General features: G+C 35.9%; 1 protein-coding gene across 4 annotated transcripts in view; it reads right to left on the reverse strand.

Moving 5' to 3' along the window:
• Nckap5 (NCK associated protein 5) overlaps positions 1-21,394 on the reverse strand; it is a 953,350-nt gene that overhangs the window by 813,174 nt on the left and 118,782 nt on the right. For 2 of the 4 annotated variants that reach the window (XM_048810448.1, XM_048810447.1), the window contains exon 2: positions 3,214-3,343. In XM_048810448.1, coding sequence (XP_048666405.1) covers positions 3,214-3,282 — 69 coding nt within the window. In that variant the 5' untranslated portion in view covers positions 3,283-3,343. Of the gene's footprint in view, positions 1-3,213; positions 3,344-21,394 lie in introns of those variants that run through there. The other 2 variants (XM_048810455.1, XM_048810453.1) reach the window with 2 other exon arrangements.

A 21,394-nucleotide genomic window follows, 5' to 3' on the forward strand; every position in this document is an offset into this window, starting at 1 on the left:
CCAATGGAACATATTTTCCATTTCAGTTCCATTTACCTGTCATTTTCTCCTTAAAGGATAATTTTTAAAGTTAAAAAAAATCATCAACATCAAAGAATGTATTTCAGTGGTACCAGGGCACACACATATGTGAGTGAATGGGCTCTCTCTCACACACATACCCACATGTGCACACACACACACACACACACAAACACACTCTCACACTCTCGAACCTCTCCCGTCAGGTTCTGAATTTGTGATTAAGGACCACAAATTCAATTCCCTCAGTAGGAGCATTTTGCAACATCTGGACTTTAAGGTTTTTTTCTTTTTTTAATTCTGTAGTTCCTCCAGCCTAAAAATTTAAAAGTTGTTGCAAGGGAGCTATAATTTCTAACTCAATGCTTCATGATTTGCTTATGTAAAGTAAAAAGTGTAATGAACTTAATAGTACCTTATTCTTGGAGGACATTATGAGGAATTTTCTTCTGCAAAATATGCAAGTCAAAATTACCTCTGGGCCTCGTAACTCTCAAAAATATGGGTCATAATGATTATTGCAGTAGAATTTCAAGACTTAAAAATTTAATATGCTTCTCTTTCTTCTAGTGAGTTTCCCAAAAGGACATCTCCTCTTCCTGGGATAATATGTAATAAATGATAAAGAACTGAAGTGACAGGTGGAGATGCACATTCTACTCTTGGTGTAATCCTAGTTATATGACTTCAGGAGAAGCAGTTAGCCTCTCTGGGCCCTAATCTATTTCTTCTACAAGGTGAAGGACTAGATAGAACTCATTCCCACTTTAGCATTCTATGATTCAAAACAGAGAATAGAAAGGAACAAAATAATAAAATAAAAATAAATAATGTGACTTGGAATAATGCAAGTTTCTTTATATTATTTTATTTTCAGAAGTCTAATCTGGAATCATCCCTGCCTGCTTCTTGTCTGCATGGTTTCAGCACGAAGCATGTTTGAGTCCTTGAAAGGCTAGTTACCTTTTACCTCATCCCCGTCTAGGTCTCTTCCTGATAATCACAACAGAGCTCTTTCAAGGCAGTTTCAACAGATCTCCCTCCCAAAGAATCAACACAAACACCACCTTCTTTCTCTCATTATCCCAGCAGCAGTATCATAAAAAAAGAAGAGAACATAACACAAAATTTGTAGTCACTTGGCCAAAGTAGTATCCTGTTCAACAACATTTAAGCACCCTCACATGCATAGTCACAGGATGGTCCCAATCTGGATGTGCAGATGTAGCAATCTGCTTCAAGAAGACAAGGAAGATAATTCACTCAGGCAAAAACTCTCATAAGCGTGATAAAAGGACATTTAACAAAATTAAGATTCCCAGGTGGTACAAACAATAGGTTCTCATTTTCACAGTGTTCTATGCCAGTCAATTCACAGCCCACAACTTGTCTCCAGGTAGAGCCATATGCCAACAGGAAAGCAAGCTTGGTTTTGTGTTTTCAGCTCACACTAATAATGTAGCAGGATTTTACTTACACCCATATGCAAGCTTTCCCTAGGCAAAATTTGCAATGTGGGCAAAAGTTTCATGGATACTATTTCCTCTTTCTGGGATTTGCAGGCATCCAATACCTCTATGGTCACCTACCTCCCCCTGCTCCACCTTGTTCCACCCAGCCCAGCCCTTCTTGCATTCGATGTTCTATATCCTTTTATTTGATAATTCTCTCAACAAAGTTCTGCTCATCTGGATAACATTTGGAAATGATCCAAAGCATTTTATTAATGAGAGCTACTATGAACTATTTAAAGACAATAGCTTAGTATGTTTGCTTTTATAGGGCATTTGCATAGGAGTTTAGACCCAAAGCAAGAATCTGTGGTTTTGGAGACCAACTGACAAGGATATTTCTAGGTTGAGGGAATCATTTCTGAGTTGCTCATATCATACCATATGGCTGTCTTTGTCCCTGCCTGAGCCCAACACAGACCACATTGGTGTGTTGCTCTACAAAGGAGAGGCTGAGAAATGATCCCTTTATCGTACGTTTTCCCAGAAGTTGAAAAGAAATAAACATAAATATACACACCATATTTGGACCACTTCCTACCTGGAGACAGCAAGATCTAAGAGATGAGGTCACATTCACATGGAGAAGAACTTAAAACACTACCAAAGTCCTTGGTCTCTACAGGTATACTGGTCAATGCACAGCACACATAGTCATAGAAATTGATTCTGAATAACAAGAGAACTTGACACATCACATACACATAAACCTTAATGCAATCCTTTTCTCAATTCCCAGGAATCTACATCCATGAACAGTTTATGAAAGGAAATGTCCACTCTTCTGGGGTAAAGAACTGATCTCTACACAATAGAGTAAGATGTATAGTTGCAGAGTTTAAAGGTACAACTGATAAATCAATTCAACAATATTTTATTGGATACTTTCATGCAGCAGGCTTGGGGCCAGGTGCTATGAGTATACAAATGCACAAAGAGTATCCCCATCAAATATGCAAAAGAAGGTACCAAGCTAACCTTCTGCTTTAGTAGTTACATGAAAGTGAAAGGAGTGGCTTGCTTGATTTCATTTCTTGCTATATTCACATGCCTCATAGAACACAACAGGTGACCTACACTTTAGCCCAGAACCTGTGAAAAAGTGACCAAGCTTACAAAATCAGTGACTTAGTCCGTTTCTCACACTTACTATAGTGATTCTCAAACCTGTAAACAAATCTAATCAGGTTGTTAAGAATGACGTTTGTCAGCACTAAAATTCTTAGAAAGCTTATAGATAAGTGAACTAATTTATATCCAAGAAGATCTCTGACACTTTCTCAATTCTTCAGTATTTAAGTTTGCATTGAATTCTTGTTCAACTTAGCCTCAAAGTTAAGATAAATGGGTGATGGAGAAGCTATATATAGGCTTGGCATTTGGCATAGTGGTACAGTAGTGTTTTTGTATAAGCTAAAATCGATTTCAGCTGGAATTAATGTAATTATATATAACGTTGACAGACTATGACATTTGCCTATTAAGACACTACACAAACATTCCAATAATTTGCTGGCTTTTGAGTTCGTAAAATAAAAATGAAACAAAATCCCAAGGGATATTGCTAATGGTGTAACTTGAATAGATGTTTCAAAAGCACAGGGTTCAGGAAATAACAGTCAAAGAATAATGTACTTTAAGCCAAAACATATAGAGTGGTAAATGAATATTTAGTACTTACCACAAGACTGCTATCCAGGGACAGCCTTTTTCCAAAGTCCCTTTTTTCAAGTTGTCTCTTTCCCTCCATGGGTCAGGTTATTTATTTTCCTTTGTGATTTATAAGAATCCCCCGTCTGTTTCCAGGGTCACTGCGAAAAGGGAACATGTGTTTTACTATCCAAGCGCTCAGTGTTTAGATCCTTGTTTTTCAGCTTTCCAAACAGAAACAAGTGTTGAAGCCAAAAAAATACCCAGGCCCAACAAATAAATATAGAACTGAGATCTCTCAACTCAAAACATCTCTCTGGGTTACAAATGTTGGAGTTGTCTTTTTGGAGGCCCCTGTGTTTTTACAGGTTTTGCTAATGGAGTTGGGGAATGGGTTTGCAGGTCGAATCAGCAGACTGTGGAAAAAAGCAAACAGTCCGTTTCATGCCACACTTGCTCCACACCCGTTCTCTCTCTATCAGCCAGAATTGTTCTGTTACTATGCACATAGATGCTGTCTGCAAATTCCATGAGATCAAACTGACAAAACCACACTCCATAACCAAGAATTATTGAGCCCAAAGCCCAAGGAGGATTGAAATGTGAACATTATTGTCAATATTTAATTTAAAAATATGTCATTTAAAAATATTTGAGGAACATTATAAGATACGTTCCTTTTGGGACAGATTGATTCAGAATGAATGGTGGATGATGTCATTATTGTCTATGAGTATTTATGAAACAACCACTGCACTGTAACATGTAGTTCATCTCTGCACTCCACTGAGATTGCTTGCTCTAGAATGATGAAGTATTCTGCTTAATAAACATCTGCCCTGTATATTAAGTGCTAGCTTCCAATTTTCACTGTGATGTAAAAAATTTGCAATAAAAGAAATGGGTTTAAAATGAGAATTTCTTAGCCTTTAGCTAAGTGACCATGGATAAGTCATTTAGCCTCTCTGAAACGTGTTTTTCTGAACTGCTAAAACACAATTACGGGAATCAAATAATACCTGTGAAATGACTGAATGGTAATATTTTATAGTTTTCATGTACAATTACCCACAGATGACATTTATAAACAGTGAGCATGAACTGATATAAAAGAAAAAAATAAAAAAGAGTCCTGATTATTCAGAAAACACTTGGAGATACAGAAATTGTTCATAATTCTCATAAAGTCATGGTACTACTGACACAGAAGCATTTAACAAAATACTGAATTAATCAGTTTGTATAAAACCAAAAAGAAATATGTTCTACCACTCTCAATGGCTCCAAGCCTGACAAGGTCAAACAGCCACACCCAGAGAAAGAGGGATATGATGAGTGTGCCCATGACAGTGTATGCACAAAGTACAGTCCCTTGCAGGAAGCTGATGGTCCCCCTTCCTAGCTTGCTCCCTCCTCCAACCTCATCTTGCAGCTCTCCCTTTCAGGAATACTAATTTCACGACCTTACCAGCCCATTCAAAAACTCCTAGGAGTCCTTTCAGAACTCGGGAGAAAATTCAAAAATTTCAACATCATTTTCAAGGTCTACTTCCTGCCAACTAGTCCTTTACAGTCCCCAGACACACTCGTAACATTCCTGAGAGCATGCTTTTGATCAAAATTCTCACCTAAGTCTCCCCTAATCCTCTCCATACTCCGGGGCCTGGCTCAGGTCCCATCTCCCCCCAGGACAAATCCATTTGGTAATGATTCTCTTTCTCTCCCAATTTTCATAGGAGTCCTTAGGGATTTTTTTTTTTTTTGTCTTATTAATCATCTTAGTCACCTAGGATAGTTCTTTAAATACATTAAGTTCTTAATATATTGTTGTTGGCAGGAGCTAGTAGTTGGAAATAAGCAAACAAAGCCCAAGCATTGTTTTTCAGGAAAAAGAGGTTCTGTACTATTACTATAGTCAAAACTACTAGTCAACAAAAATTTGTTTTAGAGACTCCCCTACTTTATAGGGCAGCCTCCCTTTTTGCCTTGGTGCCTATATTCTCTGTTATCTCCAAAAATTCTTTCTCTTGAGGATGTAATGATGAGTCCAATCAGATGAATGGGCTGCCATATTTCCCATTCTGTCAAGAACATGCCCTCTCAAGTCTTAATTCTGAAGAGCAAAGGGGTTTGATAGCTCACAAACCCTTTGGCATTTGGCACATATGTAGAGAGTACCTACTATATGGAATGCACTGTCCCTGGATATTGGTGACACAGCCATGTGTAAGAAAGACTAGGGTCCTGTCGTCATGGAACTTACATCCTACTATTAGCATTCAGAAAATAAATAAGCAAACAAACAAGAGAAGAACAGTTTCTTAGGCATGAAAAAGGTGGGAAGAGAATGTGTGAGAACACTGCTTATTTGTAAGAAACTCCAGCTGCTGAATTTTATGCTTCATCACAGGCTGGTGAGGGTGTTGTTTGGGGAAGTGGGGATCCTTTTCACAGTACTGTGATGTACCCATAGGAAAGACATGACCCCCATCAGGTGGTATAGCAAGTGTCAAGAACATGGGCTTGGAAACTTTTGGGGTAGAGAGTTAGGATAGGAGCCAGCCATGGAAGAGATGGGTAAGTTTTATCCCAGGTAGAGGGACCAGGAAAAGGAGATGGAAAAGAGCTTTGCATGCCCTGGAAAACCGGGTCACTTTCTTAGGAATGAAGAAAGCTAGGAGAGAATGTGTGAGAACAGTGCTAAACTGTAGACCACAGCCACAGGCTCCTGTTCTCAGCATAAAGGTTAATCTTAGGGTTTGAATCTCTTTATTCTTAAATAGATGATAACATTAAACAGATTATTTAACATATTTAATCCTCAGTTGATTCACCTTCTTCATAGTAGGATTGTTGTGATGATAAATGGACATTCCATTTAAAGAGTTTTGCTATCTAGTGATATATAGGCGACGTTTAAATATTAAATATGTTGATGATCTTTTCTGGTAAATATAATCAAATTCATTAGGAGAGACTCTAGCTTCTGGGTTTTAGTTCTGTCAGAGGCTGATGGGGTTGTCACTTCGGAAATGGGGATTCTTTTGACAGTTCTCAAATAGCCAAGTCTGCCTATAGAGAAAGCTGACTTAACTGCTTGATGTGATCAATTTCTCTTCATACTTCATGGTGTAATATAGATAGAAATAGTATTCACATTATTTAGCAACCACATTGCATGGGCATGACAAATCATAAAGGTGTATTCTGATCAGGACTGACCATAGTAACAAACAGTATGGCCACAGTAGTGAGTCCTGGCCAGTTGCCAGCCCAGGTGTATACACTATCTTGTTAGTTACCCCATAGGACAATCTTGGGAAGGACCAAAGAAATTATTCAAATGGATCAAAGCAAGGCTACCTAAAAGAAATAAATGACATCCAGGATATGGTAATATGAAGAGGGGAGTGATCAACAAAGGAAAAATCACAAGGCTGATTCTCATACTCTTATCTCTTGCACTGTTGGGAAGAAAATTAATTTTGTCACTGTTCTGGAAGCTGGAAGTCCAAGATCAAGTTTCTGCATTCCTTTAAATGATATAATGCCAAATGCAGAGCAATGTGGCACACATTCAATGAGCATTTACTGTTTGCATGCATAATGAATGGGCAAATGTTTGCAGCCGTACGTGTGAGAGATGAAGAACAGGGTAGTAATATAAAGTCACCAAAGGGAAGAAACACTACACATACTTGCAATAGCGAAGTTACTTGTTTCTTTAGCCAAACACACACAGACACACCCAGTCTCAAAAAGATCCTATAATGTTTTTAAAATACCAGTAACCTAAAAATTACTCTTTAGGACTTGCCTAAATCTACCAATTTTCATAACACAGTGGTGTTCATATCTTTTCTGTGTCTGTCTTCTCACATCTCTGGTTGTAAAAAAATGTTCTTCTGATTCAGGATGATGGGATGGAAGCTCCTCCTTCCCTCCATGAGAAGGAAAAATGGTCAGGCAGTTGAAGAAAAGCAGGATATTAAGCCTCCTCTTATTGACTAATGGTTACTGATACTGATCTTCCCTTCCAACCCCCCAGACATCTCTAGTTGATGAAAGTAGTTCTTAGATTTCTATAGAAATCTGAAGAAATTTAAACTGGCCTTTATTAGTAACCTCTGTTTTGGAAAAAAATAAAATTCCTCGCAGATAGTGATAGCCTTTGAGTCTAGACAGATTTTTAATATTTCTAAAACTGTCACTAATTTTTATTTTCTGATAGTCTTTGTAAATAGACTGTATAATTTTTAGGAGACACTAACCAAACGGCACATTTAACTAAGTCTCAAAGGCATATTTCCTCACATCTCGTCACATACACTTAGATACACACTCAAATACATCCTCACATACATACACTTATTCATTCAGATACACTCACACTCAAAAACTCATGTACCTACACATTCACTCATATATGCATGCATGTACACACTGAGATATGCATATACACACTCAGATACACCCACACAGACACAGACACTCATTCACTGAGATACACACTCACATACTTTCTGAGCGTTGTTTTCTCCACCCCAGTTTTACCTCTCTGATTCCCTCGCTCCCAGCCTCTGCTTTAATATATTAATAATGGTGCTAGAAGAAACAGAGCAAAGTGGTAGAGCCAAAGGACTGTGACTCAACCATTAGAACACTGGGTTCCCAGCTCTCCTTTCCCTATAAATTTGAGCAAATCCCTAACTTCTGTGACTTGACTTTACTTATGCCTTGTGCACTAAGTTATTGTAGGGTTCCAGCAAGACAATTCATTGATAGCCCTTCCAGCCCTTCCATTCAAGATGTCTTTCACTCAGCTTCATCAACCAAAAAACAATGCTCAATAAAATTGCTAATACCCTCATAAATGTTCAGAAAACAGAGATTGTGTCAAATTAATCGGTATATTCCCTATAGTGCCCAGCACACCACGGCCCACATGGTAGGCACTTAAAGAGTAACTGTAGAATAGAACACACTGTCTTAGTCTGTTTTCTATTGCTACAACAGAAGACCCTAGATTAGGCAACATAAATAAAAGGGGGTTAATTAGCTCATGGTTCTGGAGACTAAAAGTCCAAACTCAGAAAGCTGCATTTACCTGGCTTCTGGTAAGGATCTAGTGTTGCTCTCACTCATGATGAAAAGAAGACAAGAGGCATGTGCCCAGAGAGGAAGAAAAAAGGGGGGCAAATGTCTTCTAACAACCCTCTCTCACAGGAACTATATACATCCCTTCAAGAGAGCAGAGCTCCTTTACCCAAACACTGCCTGAAGGCCTCACCACATCTCAATACCACTATGCTAGCAATTAAATATATTTGTTTATTGATGGATCTGTAACATTTATGTATTGACAGTTAATAATTATACATTTTTATATGGCATGGTGTGATGTTTCAGTACCCTGATACACTGTGTATTGGTCAAGTAAGGATACTTACTTAAGCCATCACTTCAAATAGTAATTATTTCTTTGTGAAGAGAACATTCAACATTCCCCTTTTACCTATTTTTGAATTAAATAATACTATAATAATCACCATAATCACCCTCTGTGTAATAGAACATCAGAATCTTTCTCTGTTATGTGACTGTGTCTTCGAACCCATTAACCAGTCTCTCCCTGTTCTCCCCTCTCCCCAACCCCACTGGACTCTAAAGGTTTAGCCTGTAGGGGTAAGGGACACACCATATCCAAACCATAGCACATGCCAAGGTAACACCAAAGGGAAGTAAGCTTCCTGTCCTGGAAAAAGTGACTCAGTGGGTCTCTATTCCAGCTACACCTCAGGATCACCTGGGAAGCATCTGTAAGATACCAGTGCCTTGGGCTTTCTACCAAATCTTTGAATCTCTAGGGACAAAGCACTGGAGTATGACAAGAGCAGCCAGCATTGGAAACTGCTATTTAAGAGTAGTGGTTGCATATTAGAGTTGCCTGGGGGATCAATAGTCCCAGTCCTAGACAAAACAAATCAAGATTGCTAGGAATGGAAGTTAGGCATCTATTATCTTAAGATTCCCTAATATCTCCCAGCTGTAGACAACTGAGCATCAGGCTGAGAGGGTAAAGGGATATCCCCTTTCTAGATCTCTATCATTTCTCCAGGGCTGAAGAACACACAGTTATCAGCAGTAGCAACTCCCTTTCTTTAGTTGCTGTGCCCAATAATTTGTAATTTGCAAATCTGGACCCAAAAGAAGTGTCTACAGACACTTTGGATAAACACCTTGTCCCTCTGCACATCTCTCAGGCTCACTAATAGTCATACTTAAATTGTTTCTCCCTTTCATTCAGAAACTAAGGTTGACTAAAGATAGAAATATCAAATCTAGATTTCAAAAGAATACACAAATAACTTAAAGAGAGGTCATCATGGTCTGGGGTTGTAGCTCAGTGGTAGAGCTCTTGCCCAGCACGTGTGAGGCCCTTGGTTTGATCCTTAGCACCACATAGAAATAAATAAATAAATAAAGGTATTAAGAAAAAGAGAGAGAGGTCATTATTTAGAGTTGCTAAACTTCGAATGCCAAAGACTGGAAGAAAAACATCACTAAAATTATGCCTATTTATTGATTGATTGATACAAGGGATTGAACTCAGGATATAACTGAGTTACATCCCCAGCCCTTTTGGTTTCCTATTTTGAGACAGGGTCTTGCTGAGTTTCTGAGCTGGCTTTGAACTTGTGATACTCCTGCCTCAGACTCCTGAGTCTGGGATTATAGGCATGTGCCACCACACCCAGAACAAAAATTATGCCTATTTAAAAATACTAGAGTAAATAGTTAAAAAGAAAAAACAGATAGCTATAGTAACTGAAAAAAAGATACTTCAAAAAAACTAATAGCTATATTCATCTTTCATTCAAAATTCAGTAACATTTATTCAACATTTATTTTGTCCTATGCCCTGTGCCAGAAAGGAAGAAAGGGAGAAAAAGAAGGGGAGGGAATAAAAAAGGGAGAAAATGGAGGGATAGAAGGAAATGAAGAGAGGAAGGATTTTTTTGTAAAATTTTAAGGAAGCCTAGGGGAAGGTCCTGGGGAATTAAACTGACTAAATTATGTTGTGTGTGTGTATATATATGAATATGGAACAACAAATCCCACTAATATGCATAATATAATCGACCAATATTTCCAATTTTTTTTTATTTCAGGAAGCTTAAAATCTAAGAGGGAGAGAAATTTATATATAGGTGAGTAAAATTAAAGATAAAATAAAAACATAGTAAATATATGAAGACACAATTGGTGTGAAGATACTATTTATACAACCAGAGATATGAAAAATTGTGCTCTATATATGTAATAAGAATTGTAATGCATTCTGCTGTCATATATAAATAAAAAAAAATTACATTTAAAAAAAAACATGAATGAATGAACGAATGTGAATGACTTGAGAGGAAGATTGGCTTTCTGCTGGGCTAGTCCTGGAAGACTTGCCTTACTGTCATTCCTGTTGTTGCCAGCTTCGGGCCTGATACAGACTACTTCTGCATTTTTGCCGTGTGGGAACTAAGAACTAAGAGACAGAATGGTAGGGCTTGGACCAGGAGAAGCATTTCAGCTCTGGCTGTTCTTGCGCCATCTGTTCTTTCCCTCCCAGTCTTCCTTTGTAAAGATTTTCCCCACCATTTATCCTCTACTCTGCCTCTTCTCCATTCATCACTTTAGGAATGTTTCTAATTCATTACATAAAATGTCTATATATTGCCCATAAACACTTCAGGGGAAAAATCAGAATAGAAATAAAACAGATACATAAATACATTTTATAAATAAATAAATAAAAAGTGTGTACATAACCCCAGTGAATTGGAAGAATATTTAGATAAGTGACTAGGGAAAAGAATTTTCACACTGTGTCATCTGCTAACGTTAATGAGTTAATTAAATTAGAAAAATTCCACTGCCAAAAGTGAAAACATCCAAATATGTGGGATGCTCAGGGGATTATGGACCATGCTACTAAATGCATTCTGTTCAAGCTTATTTTTTTTCTTCGAGCAGGCTGTAGAGAGCTACACTTAAAAAGCCATCCAATTTCAAGAGCGTATTTTCCATCTGGGGCCAGTTGGGTAGACAACGCTCTAAACTCCGAAAAGCCTGCTGAGAAACAACACAACTTGTTAAGGAAACAGCCTATGAAAAGCAATACTTTCTAAAAATCCAGCAAAAGGTTTAACTGTGATGTCTCCATCTACTGCAGAATTCATTATTTTTCATTAAATGTCTTTGCACACAAGTGAGAAATGAATGATTCAGGAAATGGACTTCATAAAATAAATCGAAAGCCAATACATTTTTGCTAAGGTTTCAGCTGGTAATTAGAATATTTCCAATTACCTAGCAGTTTTTGTCACTTGAAGAGGTTACTCATTTGCCTGCTAAAGTAACCTCCCTGCAGCTACCCCCACCCCAAATCATTCTGAGGTGAAAAAAAATGCTAAAAGCCAAGTAAATCAAGATTAAAGGATTAAACCTTAAAAACCCATTAATGCACTGAAACAATAGAAAGAATTTTAATAAACCATAAAATATAGAATATGGCATGAAAATGTCCTAAGTAATAACAACTGTCAAAATGAAATGCATGAGAAATGTCTCAAAGATGTTTATCTTTTTCTGTTCAGTGTTTAATTAAATTGAAAGTATTCTTCATTTTTTTGAGAGGGAGATGGGCTAAAATCTCTTCAAAAAAAAAAAAAAAGCAAAATGGTCAATAATCATCCACTTAAATGATAGCTGGGAAGAACTAAGTTTTACAGACACATACACACTCATATCTACATACTTTTATATATACACAGATATATATACATGTTCATTCTATGAATACATTTTTATAATGCTTGTATGCATACATATATTTATTTACTCCATGCATACATGAACATACATATATAGTCACTTTTTCTCTTCATGTTACCATTTTTTTTCTGGTAATAAGCAATAAAAATATTTTTTTAATTATTTGCCCCCCCCACACACACACCATGTTGCTTGTTTCTTCTTACTCAGACTCAGAACTAAGGAGTTAGCCTAGGCTAGTTGGACAGACCAGTGCTTCTCAAATTCATGCACAGAAATCACTAGTAGACCTTGTGAAAATGCAGATTCTCAATTATTACATCTACAGCAAAACCTGAGATTCTGCATTTCTAATAAACTGATGCTTCTTGTCTGTGGACTGTATTTTGACAGCAAAGGATCGAAACTTAGAATTTTTCTATGTATGTGTAAGAGTGAAATTCTAAGAATTTTCTCAAAGCTCTGTGATGACTCAGTTCTTCACATAATCCAAGATGACAGATGAGGTCTCATAATAACGATTCCTGGGTTTACCTTCACTTGGGACACTAGGAAAGCCAGAACCTGAGGTCTAAGTGGTTTCTTTCAGCCCCATCTCACCTACCAACCAACACAGTCACTGCCTCAGAACCAACCCAACAAGTGGCTGCCTTGTCTCCATTCCACTCATCCAGGGACAGATGGCTCACACTGCCTCCCACAAGGGCCCATTTCATATCTGAGTATCTCCAAGGGCAACAAAGTTTCAATCTGTCTGTTGGATTTTTACCCACTGGACACATCTCTGTTTTCTGGAGCAAATGTAATATGCTTTCTCTCTCAGGCAAAATATGCCCAGTTTCATCAACATTTTCTCTTGTGAAGAAATTTCCAAAACCCTTGCCTTCATCGTTACTCTCTCAACAAAAAAATCCACGAAATGATAAAGTCTTCTTCCCAATTAAAACTGTTATACCATATTAAATTCATTCATTCTCCTTCTAGAAGATAAAAGCAATAAAAATGTATATAGAGTATAATGTGGAAATCATATAACTTCATTCTCCTGATCACTTTTAGCAGTTTTTCTATTTGTGCACCCCTATAAATAAATTCTGCTTTTTCCCCTTTTCCAATAGATGGGATCAACACTTGTTGGTCAGTGATTGCACTTTATTTGATATTTTCAATACACTAGGGTTTAATTTTTTACAACTTCATATTATTCAATATAATGGATGATCAATAGATCTCTTATTAGCTTAAATGTAGAAATACAGAGTTTGGGATGTTTTCTGATTCTAGGTAGTGTTTCCAAGAGCATGTATATGTATCTTTTGTGCCTGCACAAACTTTTCTATAAAGCTTAGATTGCTAAGGGTGAAATTACAGTGTAAACATTAAAAATTTGGTATGAATTGCCTAGTTACCTTCTAAAAATATTTTAAGAACCTATACCTCTATGGCTGTTATGAAATGACGGTTTTCTACATAGTCACCTTTACTGAGTAGTATCAGTCTTAAAACTTTCACAAACTGGTGGTAAAAGAAAAAAAAATGTCCTCAACCTCTCAAATTACAAACTGAGATTATTAATGGAATTGTGCATCTTTGTATGCTGTTTTGGTTGTTTGAAGTATGGAGGGTGGATCACCTGCTTAAATTATTTGGTCATTCTTTTTCCTTCTTCCTGTTGCTTATTGATTTGTAAAAGCTCATAATATATTTGAATATCAATCCTTATTAACAGCTGCTACAAATATTTTTCTGTGAGGTTATCTTTTGGCTCTTTGCTGTAGAATGTTACAATTGATCGTAGTCAAATGTGTCAATCTTTTCCTTTACAATAAATTAAAAGAATATTTTCCATTATGTTTTTAACCATTCTTATGGTACCATTAGAATATACCTTTGTCTGTGGCACAAAACATAAGTTTAACTTTATTTTATATAGGATGTGAATTCATTAATTCTGTAATTCGAATATTCTCCCCACTAATTTGAAATGCCCCCTGATCTTAACAAAACTTAACACATCCAAGATCCTTTTCCTTGGTTATCTATTCTTTTCTAAAGTTGATTTATTTGACTATGTTTGTGCTAGTTATAAGCTTTAGTAAATTTGGATATCTTTTAGGTCAAACTTGCCTTGTTCTATTTGAAAAAAATCTTTGACCATTTGTATACACTTTTGTTTTCCTGATGAACTCCGGGGTATCAGATCATTGTGTTCTACAAGAAGTGCAGTAGAGATTTTTATTGGGTTGGACTGGATTTAAATTTACAGATTATTTAGGAGAGAACTTACATTGTATTCTGGAGTCTTCCTGCACTGTTATGTCAAACACGCAGTAGGTTGTTGAATGGCCACACATTCCTCCATCCCAGGATGGCCCACCCTCTTCTCTTCCCATACAGGGTGGTGCCCATTTCTCTAATTCTTTGAATCTGGAAGTGCTTCTGACCCCTTTGCAACAGAACATGGCAAAAGTGATTCAGCATTCTAGGGCTGGGCCTTAGGAGGACCTGAAGCTTTCATTTTCTCCCTCTCTCTTCACCCTGAGACTATTATGATGCACAAATCTAGCCCACTGGAGGAGAAGAATCGCTTGTAGGAGAGCTGGGATGTCTAAGATGCTTTATATGTTTGTGTTTTATATTTACACAGATGGCATCATCCTTTTTGTATTCATCTATGTATTGTGCCTTTTTTCCACTTAACTTCATTTTTTTTTTCCATTTAACATTAATGGCATCAAGATTTATCTGTGCTGAGGCTGGGCATAATGATGTACAACTGTAATTCTCAGAGGCTCTGGAGGCTGAGACAGGAGGATCATGAGTTCAAAGCCAGCCTCAGAAACTTAGCAAGGCACTAAGTAACTCAGTGAGATTCTGTCTCCAAATAAAATACAAAAAAGGTCTGGGGATGTGGCTCAGTGGTTAAGTGCCCCTGAGTTTAATCCCTGGAAAAAGACTTATCTTTGCTGATAAAAGGAATTCTAGTTCATCTGAAATATTTTAAGAATCCAGCTAAGTGGATTTATTGCAGTAGCAGTTTACATAATTCCCAAACAATGGATAATGGATAGTTTGTTTCCTTTTTTTTTTTTTTTGTCATTACATTACTAGCAGTGCTGTTCTGAACATTCCTATTTATGCATCCTTGTGAACAGAGGCAAAAATTTTCATATGGAGAAATCACAGGATCACAGGTTACCCACATGTTTGATTCACCTTGTAGTATCAAACTGCTCTCCAAAAAATGGTTGAACTATAGCAATTTATACCTATGCCACCAATATTAAAAGTCCCTGTTTCCCCATGGCTTTTACGATAAATAAATGCATGATTATTTTTGCAGTTGGATTATTAGCCTCTTGGGTGTTGGAAGCAGTGTCTCCTCTGACTTGGTTATTATTTCCCTGACACATTTATTAGGGGTTCTTCCCATAAGGAGCTAGATCTGAGAGGAAAACAGCAGTCGAGCCAGGCATTGGTCTTTCTGAGTCCTCCCTGTATGTCAATGTTTCTCAAGCCATTTTTTAATCACCCCCTTTAGAATACTGTAAATAAATAAATAAATAAATAAATAAATAAATTTATTTACCATATATATNTATATATATATATATATATATATATATATATATATATTGTGTGTGTGTGTGTGCTCCTCTCCTTCTCCCATACAATTTAATGCCAAAGATATATCTGTTTATTTGCTGTGGCCCTTTGGAGGAACACAAACTATTGTGATATCTTAGGTTTGTTTGTTCGTTTTGTCCCAAGAGCCAATTTTCATTTAGACTGAGAATGTTTCTATCTATAGATGCAAGATACATTTAGATTGGCAAATATCTTTTTTTGAGGGAGGAATTCAACTTGATTTTCTCTAATAACCACCAAAGGGTATGAATCTTTCCACCAACAGAATATGGGAAAACTGATAATAAGTTCTGAATTCTTTCACTAGGAACACCCCCATTAATGAAGTGCCTTGTGGGGAAAGTTAAGAAATACAGTCATGCATCATTTAACAGCACTGTGTCATTAGGCCATGTCATCATTGTAGGAACATCACAGAGAGTCCTTACACATACCAAGATGGTACAGGCTGATTACTCCACGTGGTCTCTTAATGCAATTAAGAAATATGGTAAACACAAGGTACATGAGGTTGCTGCTGGCTCTTATACCATAGCATACTATTTCACAGTAAACTTTTTAATAAGTAGGAGTATACACTAAAATAACAATAAAAAGTATAGTATAGCAAGCATATAAACCAGTAACAGTTGTTCATTATCATTATCAAATATTAAGTACTGTACATAATTATATATGCCATACTTTTACTTGACAGGCAGTGCAGTTTGCACACACACACATCAACACACAAATGTTTATGTAAGTTCTCCCAATTTTTTGAGATTAGATTTTTTTTTGATACATTACAGATGGAAGCCAGGGCCTTGCAAATGCAAGACAGATGCTCTACCACCTGAGCCACATCCCCAGCCTAGAGATTAGATTTTTTTTTAAATAAGACATCACAAGCCAAATATAATTCACCTCTGAGAATTACGCCATCTACATCCTATTATTTGCAATCTTTAGCTACATGAGTTCTCAAAAACCTCTTTCCTCCTTTAAAATTCAATAATTATTTTAGAAGATTGAATCAATATGAAACTCTGAGAACACTGAAGTCTTAAATAATAACACATAAAAAAAATCTAAGAATACCAAAGAGATTGAGAGGTTGTGTGTGTGTGTACTAATTTATTTTCCCACGACCTGTCTATGCAAATAGAAAACATTCAAACTTTCTTTTCAAAGATATTTTTTCTCCTTTTTTATGTGAAGTAAAAATGTAAAGCAATTATCAAAAGTTAGAGAAATTAGCTTCAAAAGCATAAATATTTTTTTCTTTCTTTGAATTAAAATATTGCCTAGGTTACTGAATAATTTTTGATACCATATATAACATTATAGCCCAAACATTAAAAACTCTTTCCTTGATCCTTGAAAAAACATTTTACATATTTGTTTAATTCAATAGATGTTCTTTAAGGTATGCAAGCAAATGCTTCTGAAATCTATTAGTTGTCTATATTCTTCTTCCTTGTTAGTTTTAGCATTTCTGTCTCTTACACACACAAAAATATTCTGGTCACATGGATATTTTGATAGGTTACATTAATTAAATTACCTAAATTATTTTACTATCTCTGTTTCTCACAGTTTTCTATGTAGATGGATTCTGCAGGATTTATCAACTCTTGATACATTTTGGAAATTGGAATATAAAGTGTGTATTTTTAGTTCTAAAATTACCTGTATATCTTCTAACAAATTTATTTCTGTGGTCCTTATTTTCTTCATCTCATATATCAAGAGAAATGAAATAAGTGATCCCTAGAGGTCCCTTTTGGTCCTAAAATATGTTGATCTATAAAACAATTTAAAGAAAATGTAATGCTTTTAAATTTATTGCATCTTTTAATTTATAGCTTTATTGCAATATAATTCAATACCAAAATATTGATTCACTTAAAGTAGACAATGATCTAGTGAATTCAGAAAGCTGTGCTACCACCTCCAAAATCTAATTTTAGAACATTTTCAACACTTGAAAAAGAAACTCACAAATATTAGAAGTCCCTGCCCACTCCTGCCCCTCACCCAGCTCTAGGTAATCAGTAATCTGCATTCTGTCTCCATGTACTTGTCTATTCTGGATATTTCCCATAAATGGTACCCTGATAAGCTATCTTTGTGACTAATCTTGTTCACTAAGTATAATGTTTTCAAGGATCATCTATGTGGTAGCGCCTATTGAAACTTCTTTTTTTTTTCATGGTTGAATGATATCTCATTGTAGAGATATATCGAATTTGTTTAACACTTTGTCAATCATTGGTAGTATTTAGATTGTTTCCACATTCTTGCTATGAACAATCATATATAAGTTTCTGTATGAACCTATGTTTTCATTTGGGTTGGGTACATACTTAAGGAAAAAAATATTGGATCAAATGGAACCACCAAACTGTTTTCCATAGAGAATGTACCTCATTTTACATCTTTGACAGTCACATACGAGAGGTCCAATTTTGGCATACCTTTGTCAGCATTTATTATTGTCTATAACTTTTCATTATAACTGCTCCAGTGGACACAAAGTGATGTCTCATTGTAGCTTTGACTTCCATTTCCCTAATTATTAATAATGTTGTGCCTCTTTGCATGTCCTTATTGGCTATGTGTGTATCTTTCTTCAGAGAAACATTTATTCAGACATTTGTCCATTTTTTTTAATTCAGTGAGTATCTTTTCATTGTTGGAGTAGAAGTGTTCTTTTTACTTCCTAGATATAAGCTCCTGGTCAGATATAATATTTGAAAATATTTTCTCTCATTCCATGGATTGTTTTTTCACTCTCTTGATAGTGTCCTTTGATGTACAAATGTTTTTAAATTCTACTGAAGTGCAAGTTATCGATGTTTTTTTCTTTTGTAGCTGATGTTTTGATGTTATATCTTAGAAACTTTTTCCTGCTCCAAGGCAGAAAAGATTTACTCCTATTATGGAATTTTTATAATTTTGGCTCTTACATTTAAGACTGTGATTCCTTTTGATATGGCATGAGGGAGGAGTCCAAATTCATCCCTTTTCACATGGGTATCCACAGTATCCTAGCGCTATTTATTGAAAGGAGTATTCTTTCCCCACAAAATTGTCTTGCCGTCCGTGTAAAAAAGATCAACCAACCATAGTGTTAGGTTTATTTTTGCACTTTTAATTTTATTCCTTTGATCTATGTGTCAGTACCACACTATCTTGATTAATACAGATTTTTGGTAGGTTTTGAAATTTGGAGTATGAATCCTCCGAGTTAATTCTTTATTTTTAAGGAGTTTTTGTAGCTAACTTGCATTTCTATATTAATTTTAACTTCTTGGAACTTTTTGCAAAAAAGCCAAGTGAGATTATGATAGGGATTCCATTGAGTCTGTAGATCAGTTTGGGGAGTACTGCCATCTTAACAATGCTAATTCTTCTATTCATGTAAACAGACTGTCTTTCCATTTTGTTAGGTCTTCTTTTAACAATGTTTTATAGTTTTGGGTATACAAATCTTGCATTTCACTTGTTATATTCATTCTTAGATGTTTTCATTTTGTTGTATTATACATTAGATTGTTTTCCTAATTACAGTTTAGGATTATTTGTATCATAACTTTTTTAAGCTTCAAGATGAAAGACCAATCCATACTTGCCTCAGTCAGTCTTTTTTGCAATTTGCTTTAAATGATATAGTAATTTTAATTTTATTCCTAAGTAACATATTTTTCACTTTTATTTTTAAATGTGATTTTTATTAAGTCATGAAAAAGTATAAAGATCATATGTAGTATTTTGAATTAAAGTTAAGATAGACACTTAGCCTACTCAATTAAATCACTTAGACTAAATTATAGTACACTACCATCATCTTTTACCATGCCTCCTTGAGCACTTACTGAATGCACAACACTAATATTATCTTACCAGCCCACATTTGATGAAAATGCATTCAACTTATCAACAAGAAAACTGAACTTAAGTCCCTAACTTCATAAAACCCAGTAGTTAAGAAACCAAAACATGAATAAACACCCTCATCATTTCATGTTTGTTGCCTTGATTAAATATTTGCATTTTATTCCATTAAAGGAATTTCCTTTCCTTTGACTGAAATAAAAGTTTATACTGTGAACTGAATTTTAATTTGACTTTTCAGGGACCCTATTCAAGCCTTTCCTAAGCTGCCACTCTGCTACTTCCTTTTAAAATTATGCCAATGTTGTTGAAGGTATAAAATGTAATTATTTGTCTTGGAATAGAAATAAAATAAATTCTGATTACTGTCTTTTCCTGGGAAATAGAACATGTATTCAAACTGAAGGAGTCACGTTAGATCAGTGGCTATTACAAACTTTGAGGAAAAGAGGAAGTCTAATACCCAACACATTGGAAAAGTACAAACATTTAACATTTTGTGCATTCTTGGACATAATTTGAAGGATTCAAGGCTACTCTGAAGCTCGACCGTGGATACACCAAATTTAAAGTAAGAACTTTCCACTAGTAATAACAGTAAAATATATAATTGTATCAAATACATTTTTTGTAATGTATAAAGAAGAAAAACATCTCTGTGAAACAGACACTAAGCTCAAAGAAGGAAGAGGACAACAGATCTCCTGGGCCTGCTGAGCGCTGTGTCCAGAAAGATGTTAAAACAGAAGAGTTTGACACCTCATATGTATCTAGCATCAAGAGCTTTGCATGAGTGTTGGAGGCCAGCCAGCTACTCCATGAATGCACAGTCTGGAAAAGGGGCCCCTCAATCTTGGAAATAATTGCTTCCTGGGGCTTAAGACTCCAAGATATTGAACTGCATGGTAGAAGGACAGGTAGTCTAAAGAACTTGAATCAAAGCATTTGGTAGTTCTGCACCATCTGAGACGTACCCAACTTTATATTACAGGAGAGATACACCAAGCCACTCACAAAACCTGGTTCTGGATGGGGCATCTGGCAAGTTTCCTGAAAGCATGTATATAACCCATGGATGAGGAGGAGTGTGCATAGAGATGGGGGCAAATTCCATTCAAGATGACTTGAAATTTTAAAGTATATGAAAACTAATACTAAGAAGACAACCAAAAATCATCATCAGTGAAATAAAAATAATGAGAAAAGTTAATATTAGGAGGGAATAAATATCAAAACACAAAAGTGGAATAAACATAACATAAGCATGGAATAATTCTGTGCTTATACAATTACATCAAAACGGATTCTACTGTCATTTATAATTAAAAAGAATCAATGTCAATAAATAAATAACAAAAAAGTAGTATATCACTTACAAAACTGATGAGAAATTGTGAAATAAAAATAGGCAAATAAAGGGGGCACAGTGGCACAACCCTGTAATCCTAGCAGCACAGGAGGCTGAGGCAGCAGGATCCCAAGTTTGAGGCCAGCCTTGGCAACCTATCAAGACCCTGTTTCAAAATAAAAGACGTGGGGTTGTAGTTGGGGATGTAGCTCTATGGTAAAAAGAACAACAACAACAAAAGAACAAGAATATCCATTATAAATCCAGAAAAATCAGTCTGAAATAAAATGCCAAAAAACAAGATTAAAGCCAGACAAGACAATCAAAGAGAGAATTAATGAACTACAAAGTTATACCGATGAATTCATCTAGTGCAAGGTACAGAGAAAAATATTGGATAAAAGGAGGATTGATTGGAAGTTTCCAAAATGCATCTAGGAGACTCAAAGAGAGAGAGAGAGAGAGAGAGAGAGAGAGAGAGAGAGAGAGAGAGAGAGAGAGAGAGAGA

The sequence above is a fragment of the Marmota marmota genome, unplaced genomic scaffold, assembly GCF_001458135.2.
Source record: "Marmota marmota marmota unplaced genomic scaffold, marMar, whole genome shotgun sequence".
Lineage (NCBI taxonomy): Eukaryota > Metazoa > Chordata > Mammalia > Rodentia > Sciuridae > Marmota > Marmota marmota.